General features: G+C 43.4%; 1 protein-coding gene across 2 annotated transcripts in view; it reads left to right on the plus strand.

Moving 5' to 3' along the window:
* The window catches only part of npdc1a (neural proliferation, differentiation and control, 1a), a 51276-nt gene extending 44327 nt beyond the window's left edge, over positions 1-6949 (plus strand). For both annotated transcript variants that reach the window (XM_039763887.1, XM_039763888.1), the window contains 5 exons: positions 1534-1600; positions 1828-1912; positions 2014-2093; positions 2348-2447; positions 4721-6949. In XM_039763887.1, the coding sequence (XP_039619821.1) occupies positions 1534-1600; positions 1828-1912; positions 2014-2093; positions 2348-2447; positions 4721-4792 (404 nt within the window). In that variant the 3' untranslated portion in view covers positions 4793-6949. The remainder of the gene's footprint in view (positions 1-1533; positions 1601-1827; positions 1913-2013; positions 2094-2347; positions 2448-4720) is intronic.
* The last annotated feature ends 12397 nt before the right edge of the window (positions 6950-19346 follow it).

Raw genomic sequence — 19346 nt, forward strand, 5'->3', positions numbered from 1 at the left:
TGAGGGCTGTGGTGTTCCTTGAAATTCAAGGTCTAATGCAGTGTGAGTGGCAGATTGTGGTTCCTCAGACATTTGTAAATGATTACGCTGAGAATTTTGTTTTTTTCATTGTGGTGAATGTAAGCAATTGTATAGGGTGGTCCAGATCTAATTATGCAATTTTCATTACGCTATAATTTACTAAGTTTATTGCATCGAAAATCACCCAAAAAATCCCGGACCATCGAGAAGTGTGCGAACTGACGACATGAAGAATCGTCTTCATGCCGAACTGGAATTGTCCCTGCATAAATCAAAGTCATCCAGATGATCTGGATCTGCATAATTAGATCTGGACCACCCTGTATTGTATGTTGAACTGTCACCCCAAATATACAGTAATCTTAATAATAGATGGATAGAAAGATACTGTTGATACATTGATGGATTTATTGGTCCCAATGGGAAACTGTATTGTTACAGTAGGTGACATTTTAAACTATACAGAATACACTCAAGATGAAACAGTAAGGTAAATAAATAATTGTTGATATTTTAATTAAAAACATAAAAATATAGCAATGAAAGATTATAGATGTCAGCTTCTTCTTGCAGCTGCACTATGATGCTCTCTGCAGCACAAGTGGCAGCTGAGGAGAGGCATTGCAATGTACCAAAGGTGCAAAAAGTGCGGTTTTAAGGGTACTCAAGTAATTCACATGGACACACCTATTGTCGCATATGCCGCAACCATATGTATGTAATTTATGCTCTCACATTTGGATGAAGAAAACATCATTTTTTGCAAAGCCAAATGGCATGGTCACTTTCTTTATAAAATTATCACCGTGAGAACAAATGTTTATAGCCCCCTAGCCCAAAATGGATTGAAATGAATAGCGTCCCATTGTGGGTGGATTTCTGCTTTGCATGTGCCATAACTGGTTTAGCCTTCATTTGCCTGCAGTGGTAAACAACATAAATGAATATTGATGACAGAATTTGTTTAGCAGGTATATCAAATTCTTGTATTTGATCATCTGGAATAAGTACAGTATGTTCCATAAACAAATGAAATGTTTGTACTGTTTCTTAATGGAAAGAGTTTTGGGAAATTTGTATTCAAGTGAAAATCAGGTTAAATACATTTTGAAAGGCTGAAGATAGTTTTTGTTTTTTTGGTGGGGACAGGGAGTTTGATTGAGAAATGCATATTGGGCATAGTAACACCAGTTGGGATTTAAGAGTTTAAGAGGTCACTTCATGTATTTGGCTTTGGGTGGTTGTGGGTCTGCTTCTGGATTTGAGACATTTGACATTTTGGGTCGTTTTTATCTGTAAAGCACTATTCACATTTTTGTTGTGGGTCAAAGAAAGTTTGCATTGGTTTACATTATTCTTGGGTCCGATGCTAAAAAACTAGTTTGGAATGAGGTGTAGTGGTGTTTGAGGGGTTGGATGTCATATGATATAATGTAATGTAGTGTTTGTGCCTGGCATCAGCTGCCATGACAGAAGTGTTGATCTGCTCACCTTGTTTTCCTGTTTTGGCAGCAATGATCATCGTCTGCACAGTCGTTGGCTCAACTGCGCTGATTGTAGCTGCTGTATGTTGGTTGAGGTAAGAACAGTTGATTTTTTTTTTTCATTCCGTGTCAGTAAATATATTTACTAGACCTACTGGTGCAAAAGCATCAGAATGATTAAACTTGCAGTAGCAATACAGTGCATAGTATAATGTCATAGAACAGTAGACACAGATCACTATTTGAAGCTTTTTGGTAATAACAAGAACATCTGGTACAATATTTTTTCCCATCCACTTTTCACTTCCCTGATCTTTTTTAGGCTACAAAAAGAAGTGCGTCTGGCACAAAAAGTTGATTACCCAGCCTTTGGTGTGATGGGCCCTGGGCCCTTGGACAGCACTTCGGTAAGTTTTAGCAAGTGAAAGCCTGGCCGGTATAGAAACTCAAGCAAATCAGCCTTGTTTGTGTCTGCCATTTCAAATTTTCTTATGTCATTCCCCTTCAGCCTGGAGACAAGAAGCTGGCACAGAGTGCACAGATGTATCACTACCAGCATCAGAAGCAGCAGATGCTGTCAATGGAGAAGTGAGTGAAGTACTTTGCTAAGTGCTACCCCAGTCACTGAAACGCAACTCGTTCTCCGGTTGTCTTGTGCCTAGAGCTGCTGTATGTTTCTATGTGTGTGTTTGTTTTTATATGTTATGCTAAACACAGGTGTACACACAGATTTAGATCCCCAATAATTTATCTCAACATCCACAGGTCAGTTAAGAGAACAGTATTATTTATTATGTACATTCTTGTGAACATGTCATTCTCACACTGCCCTTTATTCACAGACACAAAGATGATTCAAAGGTTCCTGAATCTGGTACCACATCTGATGAGGAGAATGAAGATGGGGACTTCACAGTGTACGAATGCCCAGGCCTTGCACCGGTAAGTTTGGGAGGTCTGATGTTGGGCTACAGAGAAGAAACCTCTTCTCATTTTCTTCTCAAAATAGCACTGCCATCTCAACGGACAACCAGTTTCACTTTCAGCCACAGCCTGGCATTTTGAAACTACCCCCACCTCTATGGAATCTAACGGCACAGTTTGATACGTTCCTTGTGCTATTAGTGACCGCTGTGATTTCCTGGCCCCACCTGCATCCTTGGGTGACTTTGTAGTGAGTTCCAGAGTGCTTCTTTTTGAAGGGGGCGATGTGTTAGAAATCATTTGCAGGAAAGCCTTTCTCATGCTAATGCCATGTACACACTGGCTAGGAAAACCAATTTAAGCACATTATGGCATCTTTACAGAACCATTAAAGAGCTGTTAGTGGGCCCCACCTGCCCCTTTCTGTCTAAACTGAAATCCTGCTGCACTTCCCTGCTGAACTTGTGCTGCTCTGCACACTGAATCACACTTGCCATTGTCTTAAAGGGTATTTTCTCATCTTTCTCCTTTTCCGGTTTTGTTAAAGAGTATTGATGGGGATCTACAAGATTTCCTATTTAGTACCCCAGGTAGAATTAAGTAAACATCCTTCTACTCAAAACACGTTTGAGAACACATCCATTTAGGAACATTTACATTACATTGCACTTTGTTAGTTACCAAAATGTCAGTTCTTTAAAGGTGGCAACATATCTCCTTTTACATACTGTATGTGTCTATGTCTGACACCATATTGCTGTACTGAGCAACACCACAAAAAATTCAGGAAAGTCAGCATTTCCAAATATATCAAAATACAGCTATTTCCTTACATCCAGATTAAGGGATTCATATTTTTTCTATGTTTTGCTTTTGGTAAATAAATATTTATAAAAATAATAGTAATAAAAATAATAAAAATAAAAAAGGGCCAGTGCTTTAGTGGTTACCTCACAGCTCTAGAGTCCTGGACTCAAAAACGTTCATGGACAGTACCTTTGTGAAGTCTGCTTATTTTTCACATGAATCTCTGCAAGGGTTTTTCTATGGGCACTCCGATTTTTTTGTTTTCCTCATACAACCGAAATAAACGCAGGGTAGAATAACATAGGACTTGTAATTGTCTGGGGGTGTGTGCAAATCTGCCCTGTGCTGGACTAACATTCTTCCAAAGCTGGTCCCAGCCTTGACCCTGTGCTGCTGGTACCAGCTCTTTGTGTTCCTAAAATGGAAAAGCAGGTTAGAAAATGGATGCATGAAGGTTTAAAAAAAAATCCCCTTTTAGCCTTAATACAGTGATCAGTATAAGTGAAACCTTTGTTAGACACAGGAGGAACAGTCATATTGAACACAGAGAGTACATCAGACCTTAATTTAAACCCAGCTCCCTGGAGGTATGAGGCATTAGCTCCACTACCATGGCATTTTGCAGCTCATCAAGAAATTTCAATTCAGTTTCTTAACCTTTCTATCTTGTGCAGGCTTGCATAGGGTGAGAGCCTGTCCAGCAACTTCATGCACAAAACAAGAACCAATTCTCACCAGTATACCAGTATCTTGCAGGGCACACTCACTAATATAGTACCAATTTTGAGTCACTAGTCAACCTAACATCTGTGATCACTGGAAAGAAAACCAGTACACCCATAGAAAAGCCAGTGTGCACACAGGGAGAACATCCATCCATTATCCAACCCGCTATATCCTAACTACAGGGTCATGGGGGTTTGCTGGAGCCAATCCCAGCCAACACAGGGCACAAGGCAGGAAACAAACCCTGGGTAGGGTGCCAGCCCACCGCAGGGTGCACACACACACACACACACCAAGCACAAACTAGGGACAATTAAGAATCGCCAATGCACCTAACGTGCATGTCTTTGGACTGTGGGAGGAAACGCACGCAGACACGGGCAGAACATGCAAACTCCACGCAGGGAGGACCTGGGAAGCGAACCCAGGTCTCCTAACTGCGAGGCAGCAGCACTACCACTGAGCCACCGTGCCGCCCAGGGAGAACATGCCAACTGTATATTGTTTCTGTCTGAGCCTGGACTTTAACCCAGTCACATGGTGGTATGCAGTACCAGTCTACCCATCACTATATTGTGCTGCATTTTAAGGAAATGGAAGCTTTTTTTAGTTTAGCACCATGTTTTATCATAAAATGTGATTGGTTTCTAAATTGTATTACTTCTGTTTGCTTTGACTTTCTGAAAAAGCTGACTCTGACAATATGTGAAAAATCTCTTTGCTTTTACTAATTCTGCTGTTATTTGTCTTTATTGCAGACAGGGGAAATGGAAGTGAAGAACCCTCTATTTGATGACTCTTCACTACACCCTCAGAAGAACCATAAGTAGCCCCTTTACCCTGACCCTCTCCCCCTTGCCCAAAATACACACACATACTTTGGACAAAAATCAGAGGACTTACCCTGTCAAACTAGGTCCTGGTTTGGAAGCCCAGGTCCAGGAGAAAAGTTAAGAAGAATTAACCCCCTTGGTGAAACTACAGCACCCCCTTGGACCACCCATAGGGACTGCCAGAGTTGACCACTGTTTTCAGAGTCTGCTTATTCCACTGCTTTAGGAAACCACTGAATTGTTGGCCACTACCTGAGAATCATGTGGAAAACCGAGGCCTAAGCTCTTTTGCCTTTTCAGAATTTTATATCATTTTCATTTAACCTGGATACTCACTGTGGACATACTACCACATTTTGGTGGAATATTAATACTATATGGGCTACTGATTCTTAAAATGAATAGAAAAACATCCCCTTATTAATTAAAATCTTCTGCACTCTTGTCATATGCCGATGAACTTTTTTCAGTTTTCTGAAGGATGAGAGAAGAATATGACAGCTAAGTGATGAGAGTTGCACACTAGGGAGGGAGCCCCACTGTTTTAAATCAGTCAGGATACATCACATTGAATCAGCTTTATTCACTCAAACTCCCACCCACTCAATATTCTTTAAAGTTAACCTATGGGATGATTTGGTTTGCCACACAGCAAGCTTACCTAAAATAAAATCAGCCAATCTATATAGCTGGACTCCAGGCAATGTCTGCACAATTCCAACCCAGCTGCAGTTTCCCTTGAATGAATCATCCCCTGTTGAGGAAAAAGACTAGAAAATGTTGTACCTTTCAGTGGTAAAAAAAATCATTTCCTAAGTTGGACTGCAGTAGAATCCAATAGGACCTTGTGGTCTCCAGCAGCCTATGTGAGAGTAAATCAACCATAACATGTAGCCAGTTTGAAAATATTGTTACTCAGAAGTCTGGTACTTTCTTAGATTCTCTCACAGTGGTTCACTTTTTTATGGATTGAACTTATACTGCTGTTAGATCTCACAGAACAGGGTTGGTTAAATAAAGATGCATGTCCTTGTGTCTTCAGAGAGCTCCTAGGTACATCAGGCACTCAGGTACCTGTAGTGCTAGAGAGCATGCAGAAACCTGACTGTCATCACTTGCCTGTTTATCACTGACCATCCAGACTTTGTGCAAGCCAGTCACAGTGAAAGCACACAACAGTGCAGACAGGCATCTCTGCAAACCTCATCTGCAGTATTAGGAGACTCTGCCCCCTTAGACTTTTGGCTGTCATATTCCTTCTACTGTATTACACAGGCTCGGGCGCAAACTCCCATCCCAGCACACTTTTGTTTTTTGTTTTTTTCTTTCTTCTTTTTTTTTAATAAGTGTCACTGGGATGGTTGGACAGCATTAGCTAACTTAACCTAGCCCCTCTCATTGCTGTAAGACTTGCTGAGTTCAGTTCATTCAGTCCAATTTTGTCCTGATTTTAATGTTATCTTGATCTTTTTGTCTGTCTCCTGTGCGTTTGTTTGCTTCATAGTTAAGTAGAAAGGCAACTGAAGAAGGTGGCAAAATGGCATGTACCATACCTGGAACCTTTTTTTTAACCAAGCTTTCTTCAGATGGAATGTATTTGGAGGAATTTCCTTAAAGGAATAGATGTAATGCATGGATACCAAGAAAGCTGAGGTTGCAGAATGTAAAGGGCTTTAAAGATTGTCATTGGACTATTGGCTCCATTATAAAAACCCTGTTTGACTGAGCATAGTGGTGAGGTTGGAGGGAAGGGAGGTGTTGGCAGTAAAATATGTATTAATATCACTAACTCCCTCCACCCAGCTACCCTAGACTGCTCTCTCTGACTCTGCAAATCTTTTCTTCTGAGCAACCGTCTGAACTCTTCTTTCACCTAAACTTGAGGCCTTTACGGAGATGGCACCCTCAAGAGTGATCACTGTGTAGTCTTACTCTCCTTATCCCTCTCCCCCACTTTGGTGGCAGGTGGGCACCAGTCTGGCATTATGGGTTCACAGGGTGATTTGAGCTTGGTGTGACTGAATGCTGCTTTTATATCTCTGCCAGAACCTTTGTGTAAAGCATCCTGTAACTGTTCTGGACTCGGCTGGGGCTGTCTGGCCTGCATGTAGGAATGTAAGCAAATTATTTATATTATATTGATATACAACTTCACTGTTTCTGTCTGGACTTTACTGTCTGTCTGTCTCATCTATATCTAATTATTATCTACGTCCTTGGAGTCCTTGGAGTGGAAAATTAAACCCTACAACATTCTTCTACAGGGGCTATACACTACTGGTTTGAGTGGGATGTGACTTGCCTGACCGCTTTGGAAGTAACCTTTGGCCAGACTGGAAGATGCCAAATACCTGATCAACATTTCCAAGCAAAGAACGTTCATGGTTCACACTCAGGGTCATTGAAGATGTGTGTGAACTCTTCTGCCCTGTCACTGGCATTAAGCAGCAAATGTAACGTTAGCCAATGTACTGTACCTCTTTAATATGACCTAGTAAAACCGATGCTTTTTTAAATTAAGTTGCACCATGTGTGAAAAATACAAGAATTCTTGAGACTGGCAGGGAAATTATGTGTTTAAGCCCCCAGCAGATACAATTATTGGTGCAAGCTAAAAAAATCAATTAACAGCCATGTATAATTTTATTGAATAATAATGAGCAAAGGCTTTGGTCACCTACTTGCTCCTCAGTGTTTGAACAATAACAAATCAGGTTGCGTAGGTGTCTTCTGTGATAAGCTTGCATAGAACTAATATGTGTGATGGGGTGCAAACGGGGCCCCTCTGTTCAAACACTTGCAGCACCAGCATAGGGTCCAGGGTGGTCTGTGCCTACCCACTTTGCTAGCTGGCCTGTTTTGCTTTTTTAACATTTTTTTAAACAAATAAAAATTATCCCATGTTGTATTCATGCATTTAATATACAGTATATCTCTTCTAATTAAAGTAGCAATACATTTTTAAAAAAACTTCCTAGCAAAATCACCAATGTTACTTTATCACTGTAGGAGTTCATTTTACACTTAAAAAGTATTTGCAAAACCTATATATGGATGACCATTTCACAGAGTGTCTACATAACAAGGTTTAGAAAATAAGGCTGACTTTAAATTTTATTAATCACATCCACTCAAAATATTTTAGAAAATAAGGCTGACTTTAAATTTTACCAATTACATCCACTTAGGCTTTGACATTAATAGGAAACTATCAGCTTGTAACTTACTAAATTATGTTGGTGTGTTATGTTAGGAGAGAATGTGAACAAGAAAAGATAAACGTGAATGGTGTCTCGACAAACAACCCTTTTAGGTTTTTTTAGCAAAAGGAAATGAACAGAACTGCAAACCGTGTGAGTGTCTAATGTCAGCAGTGAAAATTTCTAGGATTTATTTTTTTTTTGTTCTTTATTTCGCCTTATACAATTTCTTCAATGTTAGTTTTCGCATACCCCTTGGGGTCAGAGCGCAGGGTCAGCCATTGTACAGCGCCCCTGGAGCAATTGAAGGTTAAGGGCCTTGCTCAAGGGCCCAGCAGAGTAGAATCTCTTTTGGCAGTGACGGGGATTCAAACCGGCAACCTTCCGGATACCAGCACAGATCCTTTGCCTCAGAGCCAAAACTCCGCCATAACCCAATGGCAAGTGAAAACTCCGACACTAACTCTGCTAACTTTTACAACGGGTTTCCTACCAACACTACTGGTGAGTGTACTTGAAAATCTGCAAGAATTCTACCACCAAATATCAATGGATTGGCCCAAATCATGGATTTGTCTGACATTCATGACCCGTCAGCTCAATTGGTACTATAATAAAGTTTCCAACTTCTGCTGTTGCTGGTAAGGCATGCAATTTTGCAGCTCAATGGTATAACATATAGCAGTATGTGGCATTAGTACAAGATACTGAAATACACAGTTTTGGCATTATGGTGATAACCTAATTGAGGGCACTTTTAGATTTTTATAGTATGGAAAAGGACCCATTAGGCATCTTTAAAATAAGAGTCAAGTAAAACTCACAGAGCAGTGCTTTATAAATACACAAGTGCAAGGAGTGCCAAAAATGGTCATTCTACTGCTTGCTGTTATACAATACCAATGGTCAAAATTATAATGTACAGCAGTGTTTCCCAGTCTCGGTCCTGGGGGCACACAATGGCTGTAGGTTTTTGTTCCAACCAGATTCCTAATCAGTGACAAAACCTGATATCACTAATCTCATTTAATTAGCTGACATTTCTTTTCTCTTATTCTACATTCAGAAAAGCATAGCAGCATGAGTTTTACATTTATAAGACATTTAGAAATATTTTTGCTTTTGCCATACATTTAAATGCTTAACTCTTTTTTGTTGATTTTATTATATTTTACCCTTTATCTGTGCAGTTTTTCTCCTTCGTTGTATCATATTAATGACAATTAAAAGTGAGCAAAGCAGACAACCAGGAAAACACTGAATAATCAAAGGCTGCAACTACTTTAGTGTGAGTCCCACTAGTTAGAAAATAATGGATTAATTAAACAATTTGAACACCTAGAAAAGTAGAATAAAAAGCAAGATGAAAATATTGTTAAAAAGAAAAAAAACATTATTCCCATATAACCACTTGGTACATTTATTTATATATATATATATATATATATATATATATATATATAGTGAACGCCACCCGGGCACAGACAGGCGGACATCTTGTTTTTAAACACCACCACACGTTTATTTACAATATTTACACAATAATAGGGGTCCCAAAGACCCAGTCACGTGCACAAACCCCAAATAGTCCTCAGTCCTGGCCACAATGCCTTCTTCGGCCGCCTCCACACTCCTCTTGCTTCGTCCTACTTCCACCCGACTCCAACCTCGAATGAAGGGAGACGGCCCCTTTTATACAGGACCCGGATGAGCACCTGGTGTTCCCGGCATTCCTTCTCTGACCACGCCCCAGCGTGGCGGAAGTGTCGGCTGTCCTCCCGCTGCTCTCCGGCATCCTCCAAAGTCTTCCCCAGCACTTCCTGGTGTGGCGGGAGTGCTGGGGAAACAAGTCCCCAAGGCATTGGGGCGCCTCCTGGCGGTGACCACGGGCTCCTACAGGGAAGGGCTTCCATGCCCTTGACCCGTGGCCCCCAAAGCAACCCGGAAGGCAAACCCCACGTGATCCAGGCAGGGCTCTGACCCTCTTCCGTCCCTCCTGGCGCCCCGCCGGGTCATGGCCCCTGGCATCCCTGACAGTGCCCCACAGCCATCTAAGACCACTCGTGGGCAAGAGCGACCCGTCCCGCGAGGTCAGCAGAGCCCCTAAACGGGCCCCACTCGAGGATAGCCGGGTCGGCCCCGCACTCCTAGCAGGGACGGGGCGGAGACACAATCCGAGCACCAGCCCTTGGTGCATCCCTGCGCCTCGCACAGGTTGTGCTCCCCTTTACCGACACCCGGGCCTCCTCGATCGGCACCCTCCGAGACCTCCGCGCCCTTTGGTCCGAGCCACTGCTCCCCGTAGGCTCCTCCAGCTGTGAGCGCAGCTGCGCACCGGCAGAGAGAACATTCCGCTGACGGCCCGACATCAGAGGGCTGTTCCGCCACGGGGTTCCTTCAGCCCGCCCGGGTCCGCCCCTACAAAGAGAACACAGGGGCAGAACCGCTGCCAGCACCCAGCTCGTGCCATGCACGGGCAGCGCCCTCCAATCACCCCGCACTTGCCTGATCGGCACCCTCTCCGCGGCTTCCGTGTCCCTCTCGATGATGGAGTCGTCGGCACCGCCTGCTCTCTCTCTGCCTGCCTCAGGGATTCCCTCTGCTCCCCCAGAGGGCAGCCAGCCATACGCGTGCACCCAGCAACGCTGTCTCACCATATTGGAGGAAGCGGTACCCAGCCGCTTAATCCTCCCTTCACTTGGACGCCTTTGACGGTGTGCGACTCGATAACCAACACGAGCCCCTGTCCCGCCTGCGTCCCTTCATATCGGAGGAATCGCACCCAGCCCTTTATTCCTCCGTTCACTCTGGGACGCCATGACGGTTTGAGACTCCTTATGGAATAAAAGGCGCTCTGTCCCGCTCTGCGTCCCTATAGTGCGGCGCAAGACTGCAGCCGACTCGGGGCGGAGGGCGCTAGGACCCGGGCACTTAGCAGCCCGTGTTCATTCAGCGCCCTCGACTCCCCTCGCCACAAGCATACAGCCCGCGGCGCCGCATCTCCTGTCGGAGGGCTGCTTACTCGAACTGATCGCTGTCATCACAGCCTTTTTCAGCAGACCCTCCCGTATGCTTTACGGAGTCGGCTGTACTCACCGCCTCCGCTGTACCTCTCCGCTGGAGATTCCAGCGCCGCCGTCCGTTGTTGATTGAACGTTCTCAGCGCCGCGGCGCCTTCCTCTCCAGTTCCAGCACCTCAGCCCGGAGGGCACATAGCATCTGTAACACACGCTGCTCGGTGGGCTGAAGAGACACCCCCAGCTCCGCCAGAGCAGCCGGCAAAGACAGGAAGTTAACCGACGCTGAGCCTACCTGTCTGTCAGCCTCCACGCCGCCACTTCCTGTGGGCCTTTTCCTCCGCCCAATCGGGTCTCCCCTGCCCGTGATGGACATTCCTTGGTCCCGCCTCTCTGCAGTCATCGGCGGGACACAAGACACACCGCCCAATCGCGTGCCTGTCAGGGGAGGGACTTCTGGTCCGCGGCCATCTTGCCTCCCCTTCTGCGGTGGCGACGTGCCTGCCGGCAGCCCTGCTGTTGCCAGCGCCTTCGAGCTGCAGCGCTCCTCCTCCACAGCCCTCGCGGCTGCCGCCACGCTGCCGGAGCCCCGCAGACCAGCATGCCTCTGCCACCGACGTGGATCCGGGAGGTCCCTGCCTGCAAAAGAGAAAACACGCCCGTCCCCATGGGCCGCTGCCGCTAGGCAGGGAACTCACCTTCCCGGACTCGCCAAACCGAGGACACTTCCTCGGCGTGGCCTTTCTTGACGCCATGCGGTCCCGGGCGCCTTCAGCAACGGCCTGCTTGTAGGAGACCGCTGCACTTGTTGTAGGCACGCCACCTGTCCGCATCAGGGAAACATGGCCTTCCTGCGACCCCTGGCGTCCGTGGGTTCCTTTACCCAGCTGGGCTGTGTGCACGCAGCACCAGCGGTACGCGGGTGGGGTCCCTGCTGCACCGGGCCGTCCACAACAATATTTTTTTGATCAGGTCTCCGCCTTTGAAACAGGCGGAGCATCCTGCCGACTACGCCAGATGTGAACGCCACCCGGCACAGACAGGCGGACATCTTGTTTTAAACACCACCACACGTTTATTTACAATATTTACACAATAATAGGGTCCCAAAGACCCAGTCACGTGCACAAACCCCAAATAGTCCACAAAGTCCTGGCCACAATGCCTTTCTTCGGGCCGCCTCCACACTCCTCTTGCTTCGTCCTACTTCCCCCCGACTCCAGCCTCGAATGAAGGGAGACGGCCCCTTTTATACAGGACCCGGATGAGCACCTGGTGTTCCCGCATTCCTTCTGACCACGCCCCAGCGTGGCGGAAGTGTCGGCTGTCCTCCCGCTGCTCTCCGGCATCCTCCAAAGTCTTCCCCAGCACTTCCTGGTGTGGCGGGAGTGCTGGGGAAACAAGTCCCAAGGCATTGGGGCGCCTCCTGGCGGTGACCACGGGCTCCTACAGGGAAGGGCTTCCATGCCCTTGACCCGTGGCCCCCAAAGCAACCCGGAAGGCAAACCCCACGTGATCCAGGCAGGGCTCTGACCCTCTTCCGGTCCCTCCTGGCGCCCCAGCCGGGTCATGGCCCCTGGCATCCCTGACAATATATATATATATATATATGTATGTATATATATATATATATATATATATATATGTATGTATATATATATATATACTGCTCAAAATCAAAAGAATTAAAGGAACACTTTTTAATCAGAGTATAGCATAAAGTCAATGAAACTTATGGGATATTAATCTGGTCAGTTAAGTAGCAGAGGGGTTGTTAATCAGTTTCAGCTGCTGTGGTGTTAATGAAATTAACAACAGATGCACTAGAGGGGCAACAATGAGATGACCCCCAAAACAGGAATTGTTTAACAGGTGGAGGCCACTGACATTTTTCCCTCCTCATCTTTTCTGACTGTTTCTTCACTAGTTTTGCATTTGGCTACAGTCAGTGTCACTACTGGTAGCATGAGGTGATACCTGGACCCTACAGAGGTTGCACAGGTAGTCCAACTTCTCCAGGATGGCACATCAATACGTGTCATTGCCAGAAGGTTTGCTGTGTCTCCCTGCACAGTCTCAAGGGCATGGAGGAGATTCTAGGAGACAAGCAGTTACTCTAGGAGAGCTGGAGAGGGCCATAGAAGGTCCATAACCCATCAGCAGGACCAGTATCTGCTCCTTTGGGCAAGGAGGAACAGGATGAGCACTGCCAGAGCCCTACAAAATGACCTCCAGCAGGCCACTGGTGTGAATGTCTCTGACCAAACAACCAGAAAGACTTCATGAGGGTGACCCAAGGGCCCCATGTCCTCTAATGGGCCCTGAGCTCACTGCCCAGCAGCTTGCAGCTCGATTGGCATTCGCCATAGAATACCAGAATTGGCAGATGCACCACTGGTGCCCTGTGCTTTTTACAGATGAGAGCAGGTTCACCCTGAGCACGTGACAGAAGTGAAAGGGTCTGGAGAAGCCATGGAGAACATTATGCTGCCTGTAACATCATTCAGCATGAGCAGTTTGGTGGTGGGTTAATAATTGTCTGCGGAGGCATATCCAAGGAGGGTCACACAGACCACTACAGGCTTGACAAAGGCACCTTGGCTGCCATTAGGTATCAGGATGAAATCCTTGGACCCATTGTCAGACCCTATGCTGGTACAGTGGCTCCTGGTGCACGACAATTCCTGGCCTCATGTGGTGAGCGTATGCAGGCAGTTCCTGGAGGAGGAAGGAATTGATACCATTGACTGGCCACCACACTTTCCTGACCTAAATCCAATAGAACACCTCTGGGACATTATGTTTTGGTCCATCCAATGCCACCAGGTTGCACCTCAGACTGTCCAGGAGCTCAGTGATGCCCTGGTCCAGATCTGGGAGGAGATCCCCCACAACACCATCTGTCATCTCATTAGAAGCATGCACCGATGTTGTCAGGCATGTATACAAGAACACAGGGGCCATACAAAGTGCTGCGTACAATTCTGAGTTGCTGCAATTAAATTTTGGCAAAATGGACTAGCCTGCCACATATTTTTTTCACTCTGATTTTTGGGGCATCTTTGAATTCAGGGCTTTGTAGGTTGATCATTTTCATTTCCATCAAACGATGTGGCATCCTTTCGTTCCTAACACATTACCCAGTCTATATCAGTATAGATATCCAGGAGGATTTCTTTTTCCCATTGAGATCTGATGTGTTTTCAAAGTGTTCCTTTAATTTTTTTGAGCAGTTTATATATATAAAATACCAAACTTATTTTTCTAATTTCTATATTGTTCCCAAAACACAGAACTTGGGAAATAACACATTACTTAATTAGCCCAAGAGTCCAATTAAAAACAGAAGCTGGTTGGAACAAGAACCTCAGGCCCGAGGTTGGGAAACACTGATGTACAGTATATTACTTTGCTGATTGTGTCTTGTGATGGGCTGGTGTCTGGTGCATATTAGCAAAACTTAGGTAGTCAGTTTACTTTCACCATTTCTAACTAAATTTAATTAGTACTACCACAAATCATTTAAACTAGACATGCAAAAAAAAAAAAAACTACTACAATAATTTCTTTTTTAAAATGGTTGTATATTTAACAATAATAAAAAAATAACATTAGGCCCATCCTTTTATGAAACTATAACACTGCTACTGTGTCTGAAGTTAACTTTTATTTGTTTTTGATTCTGTGATATCACTTTGTGCATAGAGAAGCTGAAGTTCACCTCATAAATGTGAACAGATGTAGAGGTCTATTTTGGTTGGTTGGACTTGAAATTACTAACACTATTTTTACTACTGCTGCTTCATGCAGATGAAAACCGAGTCAGTGTGTTCAAATCTGTTACTTGAGAGAAAAAAATGTCTGAACTTTCCAGTCCTCTTAACAGCAATAAGAATAAAACACTTTAATATCAGAACAGCTTTCGCACATGAACTACTGATCACTACAGTATAGCCATTTAGTACATTTGCATCTGCATACTCCCCTCTTTAGTTCATATAAGTAGTTACACAATGAGACATCACACCAAAGTGTGTACTACTAAAAGGCAATTACAACTCTGTGTGTGTGTGTAACGCTATTGACCAATCACAAAAAGTGTTGTTAGAGCTCTATGTGCCCAATGATTTTTTGACCTATCATAGATGTTGTTTTCTCCTGTAGTACACGTATGTGCAGCCCCAACAATTTGAGTGGACCCTTCTTCATCACTTTTCCTTGGTACTCCCACTTTGAGTGAATGGAGGAGAAGTTTGAAATTTACAGGATATATAAATTAGCTTAAAGTAACCCAGGAAACTTACTTAAAATATGGGGTCAAGTGGACAACCTAAATGACTTCAAATAGCTTTGATCATGATGATTATTGTTAATTTATTAAGCAGATGCCTTTATCCAAGGCGACATACAAAGTAAGTTGCAATACATACAAGAATGATTAAAAGCTGCAAGCATCAATACTTAAAAAAAAGAGGTAGTAATTTTAGTACTACTATAAAATAATACCTGCAACTAGACTAAGAAAAATCAGTAACCAAAACTCTTTGTCAGTACAACAGTAGCTATTTTGTAGTAGAGAAACTAAGAAGTTACAAAATGTTTAATTAGAAGGCCTGCTTTCAAAAGACACCAAAATATTATTACATTGGGTGTGGTATAAAAAGCCAAAGGGACATCATTCCACAGCTTTGGAACAACAACAGCAAAGCATTGTCAGTCATGTCTGGCAGGAGGAGGAATGGTCAGCGAACAGGTTTAGGCAAAACAGAAAATTCTTGAAGGGACATATGGAGGAGCAAAGACTGAAGATCTTGAAAAGCAGAACCACTCAGAGAGCCGTGGGTCAACACAACAGTTTTGAACAGAATCCTTACAGCAGAGGAGCAGTAGGAGTGAAATAAGGAACAGGTACACCAGTCAAGCAGCTACATTCTGGAGGAGCTGGAGTGCTTCTATAGCAATTAATACATTCACAATGACACCTAATGTCATTAATTCCATTTCAGGCTGAAACATATTTGTATGTTTCACAATCAGGTTATTTGTAGAGAATAATCAAAACTACAAAAAGTGTTTCTCTTGATCAAGAATTATTGAGGCTCTGAATTGGTTTTAGCACCATACTAAACACAAACTTGTGTCTTCTAGACATCTAGAGCTGCACTGTGGTTGTATGTACCAGCTCCTTTTCTCCACATTTCTCTGTAAGGGGTACTGGAGAAGCAATTATTGATCATCTTCATGTTTAAAAATCAGTGCCTGTTTATCCCCTAGGCATCCTTGAAGCAGTCACACACAGTTTATGAGAGCTTATATAAGAGCAGATATAATGTTGGTCACTGTAGTGAAGTTCACAAGGCTTACTAATACTTATAGTAAACTGTATTTATGCCTAACTTTCATATATGATGTCATGTCTGGAGATTATTACTTATATATCCAGCTGTCTATATTTTTTAGTTATGCTGCCTTGTGAAATCTCTAGACACTGTATTAAAGCCTTATCTGTTTTAGAAACAAACTCTGAGTATTCTTGACACAAGGAGTCACTGCATGGAAAGCCTAATGTGCTCTTTAGCTGGATTTTTGTAGCTTAGTTTTCTTGACAATAACTTATTCTTTACATAGTGCAATTTGCAAGATGGCTAGTACTAAATACCACTCAAAAGTAAGTATCTAATCACAAAAAAATCCTTCAAAATTGTTCTTCCAAATTTTGGTCACTGGAGCCTAGATACTATCCCAGCAGCATTTGCCACAAGGCAGTAATCTTCTACCTTGGATGTAGTTGCAGACATAAAACAGAAAAACAAAGACAAAACAAAAATTATACAAACCTGGAGTAAAAACCAATCACTGTGAATTCTTGGTACCGGCATAAAGTAAACCTGACCCAAGCCTTTCCTGGCATGGTAACAATGAAATAGACTGCTGTCAATGGCAGATTTACCAGTTCCATATATCATCCCTAAACTAACACCTGCTGTTATCTGCTGTGCTCTGTACGTTTTATTTTGTTGCACAATTTGCTTTGCAGAAATGGATTACAGGCTGGTATTAACTCACTGCCTGTTCAGCTAAACAGTATAAATGTGTGCCCATTTGTCTAGAGGGTAGTTGTTCTAGTTGTACTTCATGGTGATCCTCTGTGTTCTAGATGGGGTATTCGGTCTAGTACCATTTGTACTGTATATGCTACACAGATGGTACTACCAACAGCTATTGTTCCAGTTTTGGAGAACCTGCACTAATTTGGCACATGAGAGCACTTGTAGTTCTTTGGTGGTGTATCTGTGTTTAATTCTATGGGCCCAGCTGTTCCTGGATGTGTCTTAAACTTTACTGCCATTCATCCAAATACATACTCGTACTTCACAAAGCAAGCCTACTAGCCTCTCCATGGGCAGTTTATGACCAGGGTAGTTAGTCTTGAGACTCCATTCAGTTACTGCTGTCTGTTCATTTTTCCTGTTTTTTTTGAATGCACCACACAGTTTACACGCATATGGCCCATTCAGACTGTAAGGTGAAAGCTCCTACAGGAGCCCAAGGACAAGCCCAGCTTATAGGAATTCCTCTCACACAACTTATAAAGATACAACCATACTAAAAGAGGTAACAATTAAACACCTAGCCTTAGAGGCCAGGAGGGTGGTCTGATCTAATGACTGCTGAAGGACAGGCAGGGATGAAGACATCAAGCTAGATTAGAAATCGACATCAGAAACACATAGGCATCATGCCTTTGACAACTTCTACACTCTCTTTGACCTCTAAATCCTCATTTTTGCATGAGAAAAGAGCTCAGAATCCTGGCTGGGTGTCTTTGTAGCTTTTCTGTGCACACTTCTTGGATATCAGCTTGAAGTCCTCTTGATTCTTACAGGCTGGTCACAGGGGGTCATCATCCAGGGATTAGCCCCAGTTTAGGGGATCAGTCCTGCTTCTGTGCCAATCAGCCTCCTGGGGGCTGCTTGATGAGCAAATCTGTCTAGTTTATGGGAAGAGCACAACATTCTGGGTAGGTAATGGAGACTGTCAAGCAAGAGGAGTTGTTTATAGTGAAAAACAATAGCAAGCTGGAGAAGGGGACAATCTGAGCCACACAAACTAGCAAACACTGTAAATCTGCACCACACTAAATATCTAAAAATCAAGAAGGAAGCTTAATTTAAAGTGGGTTGGTAGGTCCTACAACCAATGCCAGCTAAACTGACCTAAAACATGCCCAAACGTCACCCAAAAGGAAGAAATGTGGCCTCACCTAACCGTACTCTAACCATAAACTTAGCCAAGTGAATGATACTAAACCACTGGGATGTAAAAGTGAAACCCAGCAAACATTCAAAGATCTGATTTTGTGCTGAGGGAAACGTACATCATGGACATAAAGAGATAAAGAAATAGCACCAGGGCTTGACTGATATCCTCTAGACAAGCTAGGAAGTGCATTTATGGAACTAGACAAGACAAGTAGAATATCCACAACAGCAGTGGGGTGGACAGTGTGAGCAGTGTGTATGTGTGTGTGTACAGGGTACAACTGAAGTGGGCAGAGTGTGGAACAATCAGAGCTCTAATCATGAGACCGGTGGCATGAGTGCTACACAGATCTGTACTGTACAGTGTGCCAGTGCTGGACCAAAATTAGAGTGGATGAACTCTGCATGGTGAAAAGCTGATGTCATGTTATGTGACTTCTGTGGTGGTACTTGAAACATGAAACATCAGACAGACTAGTTTGTGTTCTGTTTGTGAAACACCAGCATTCCTTATTCCTCGACATTGCATTAAGTGTACTTTTGAAAATCATTGGAAAGTCATGTAATGTGGCAAACGGCCAACATGTATTTTGTAACATTGACAATGTTTATTTTATTATATGGAAATTATATATAATTTGTAACAATGCAAAACAAATGCAATAAAATATCGCTTAAAGATTATGTAAAACAAATACAGAAAATAACAGGTCTCATATTACTCCATTAATTTCTACAGAATTCACTTTTGAGCTTTTGCAGTTGCAAAGTTATTAATAACATCTATAAAAAATGTACCTAACATGCAAGCTCCCCTTTCATGGACATGTTTGCAAGGCCTGCTCAGTCTTTATTGATACATCATTGAATGCAAGTCATTTTTAATCAATTTCAGTTTAATAAAAAAGCCACAGAATAATGTACAAAAAATATGGGTAAAAGTCTTATTCTGTGTAGTTCATTTAGAAATTTAAGAGATTTCCATCCATCCAAAATCTATGCTTGCTTTATCCAGAATAGGGACACAGGAGCCTATCCCAGCCAGCACTGGGCACCAGTCTATCACAGGGTA

Source organism: Polypterus senegalus, chromosome 9 (genome assembly GCF_016835505.1).
Source record: "Polypterus senegalus isolate Bchr_013 chromosome 9, ASM1683550v1, whole genome shotgun sequence".
NCBI lineage: Eukaryota > Metazoa > Chordata > Cladistia > Polypteriformes > Polypteridae > Polypterus > Polypterus senegalus.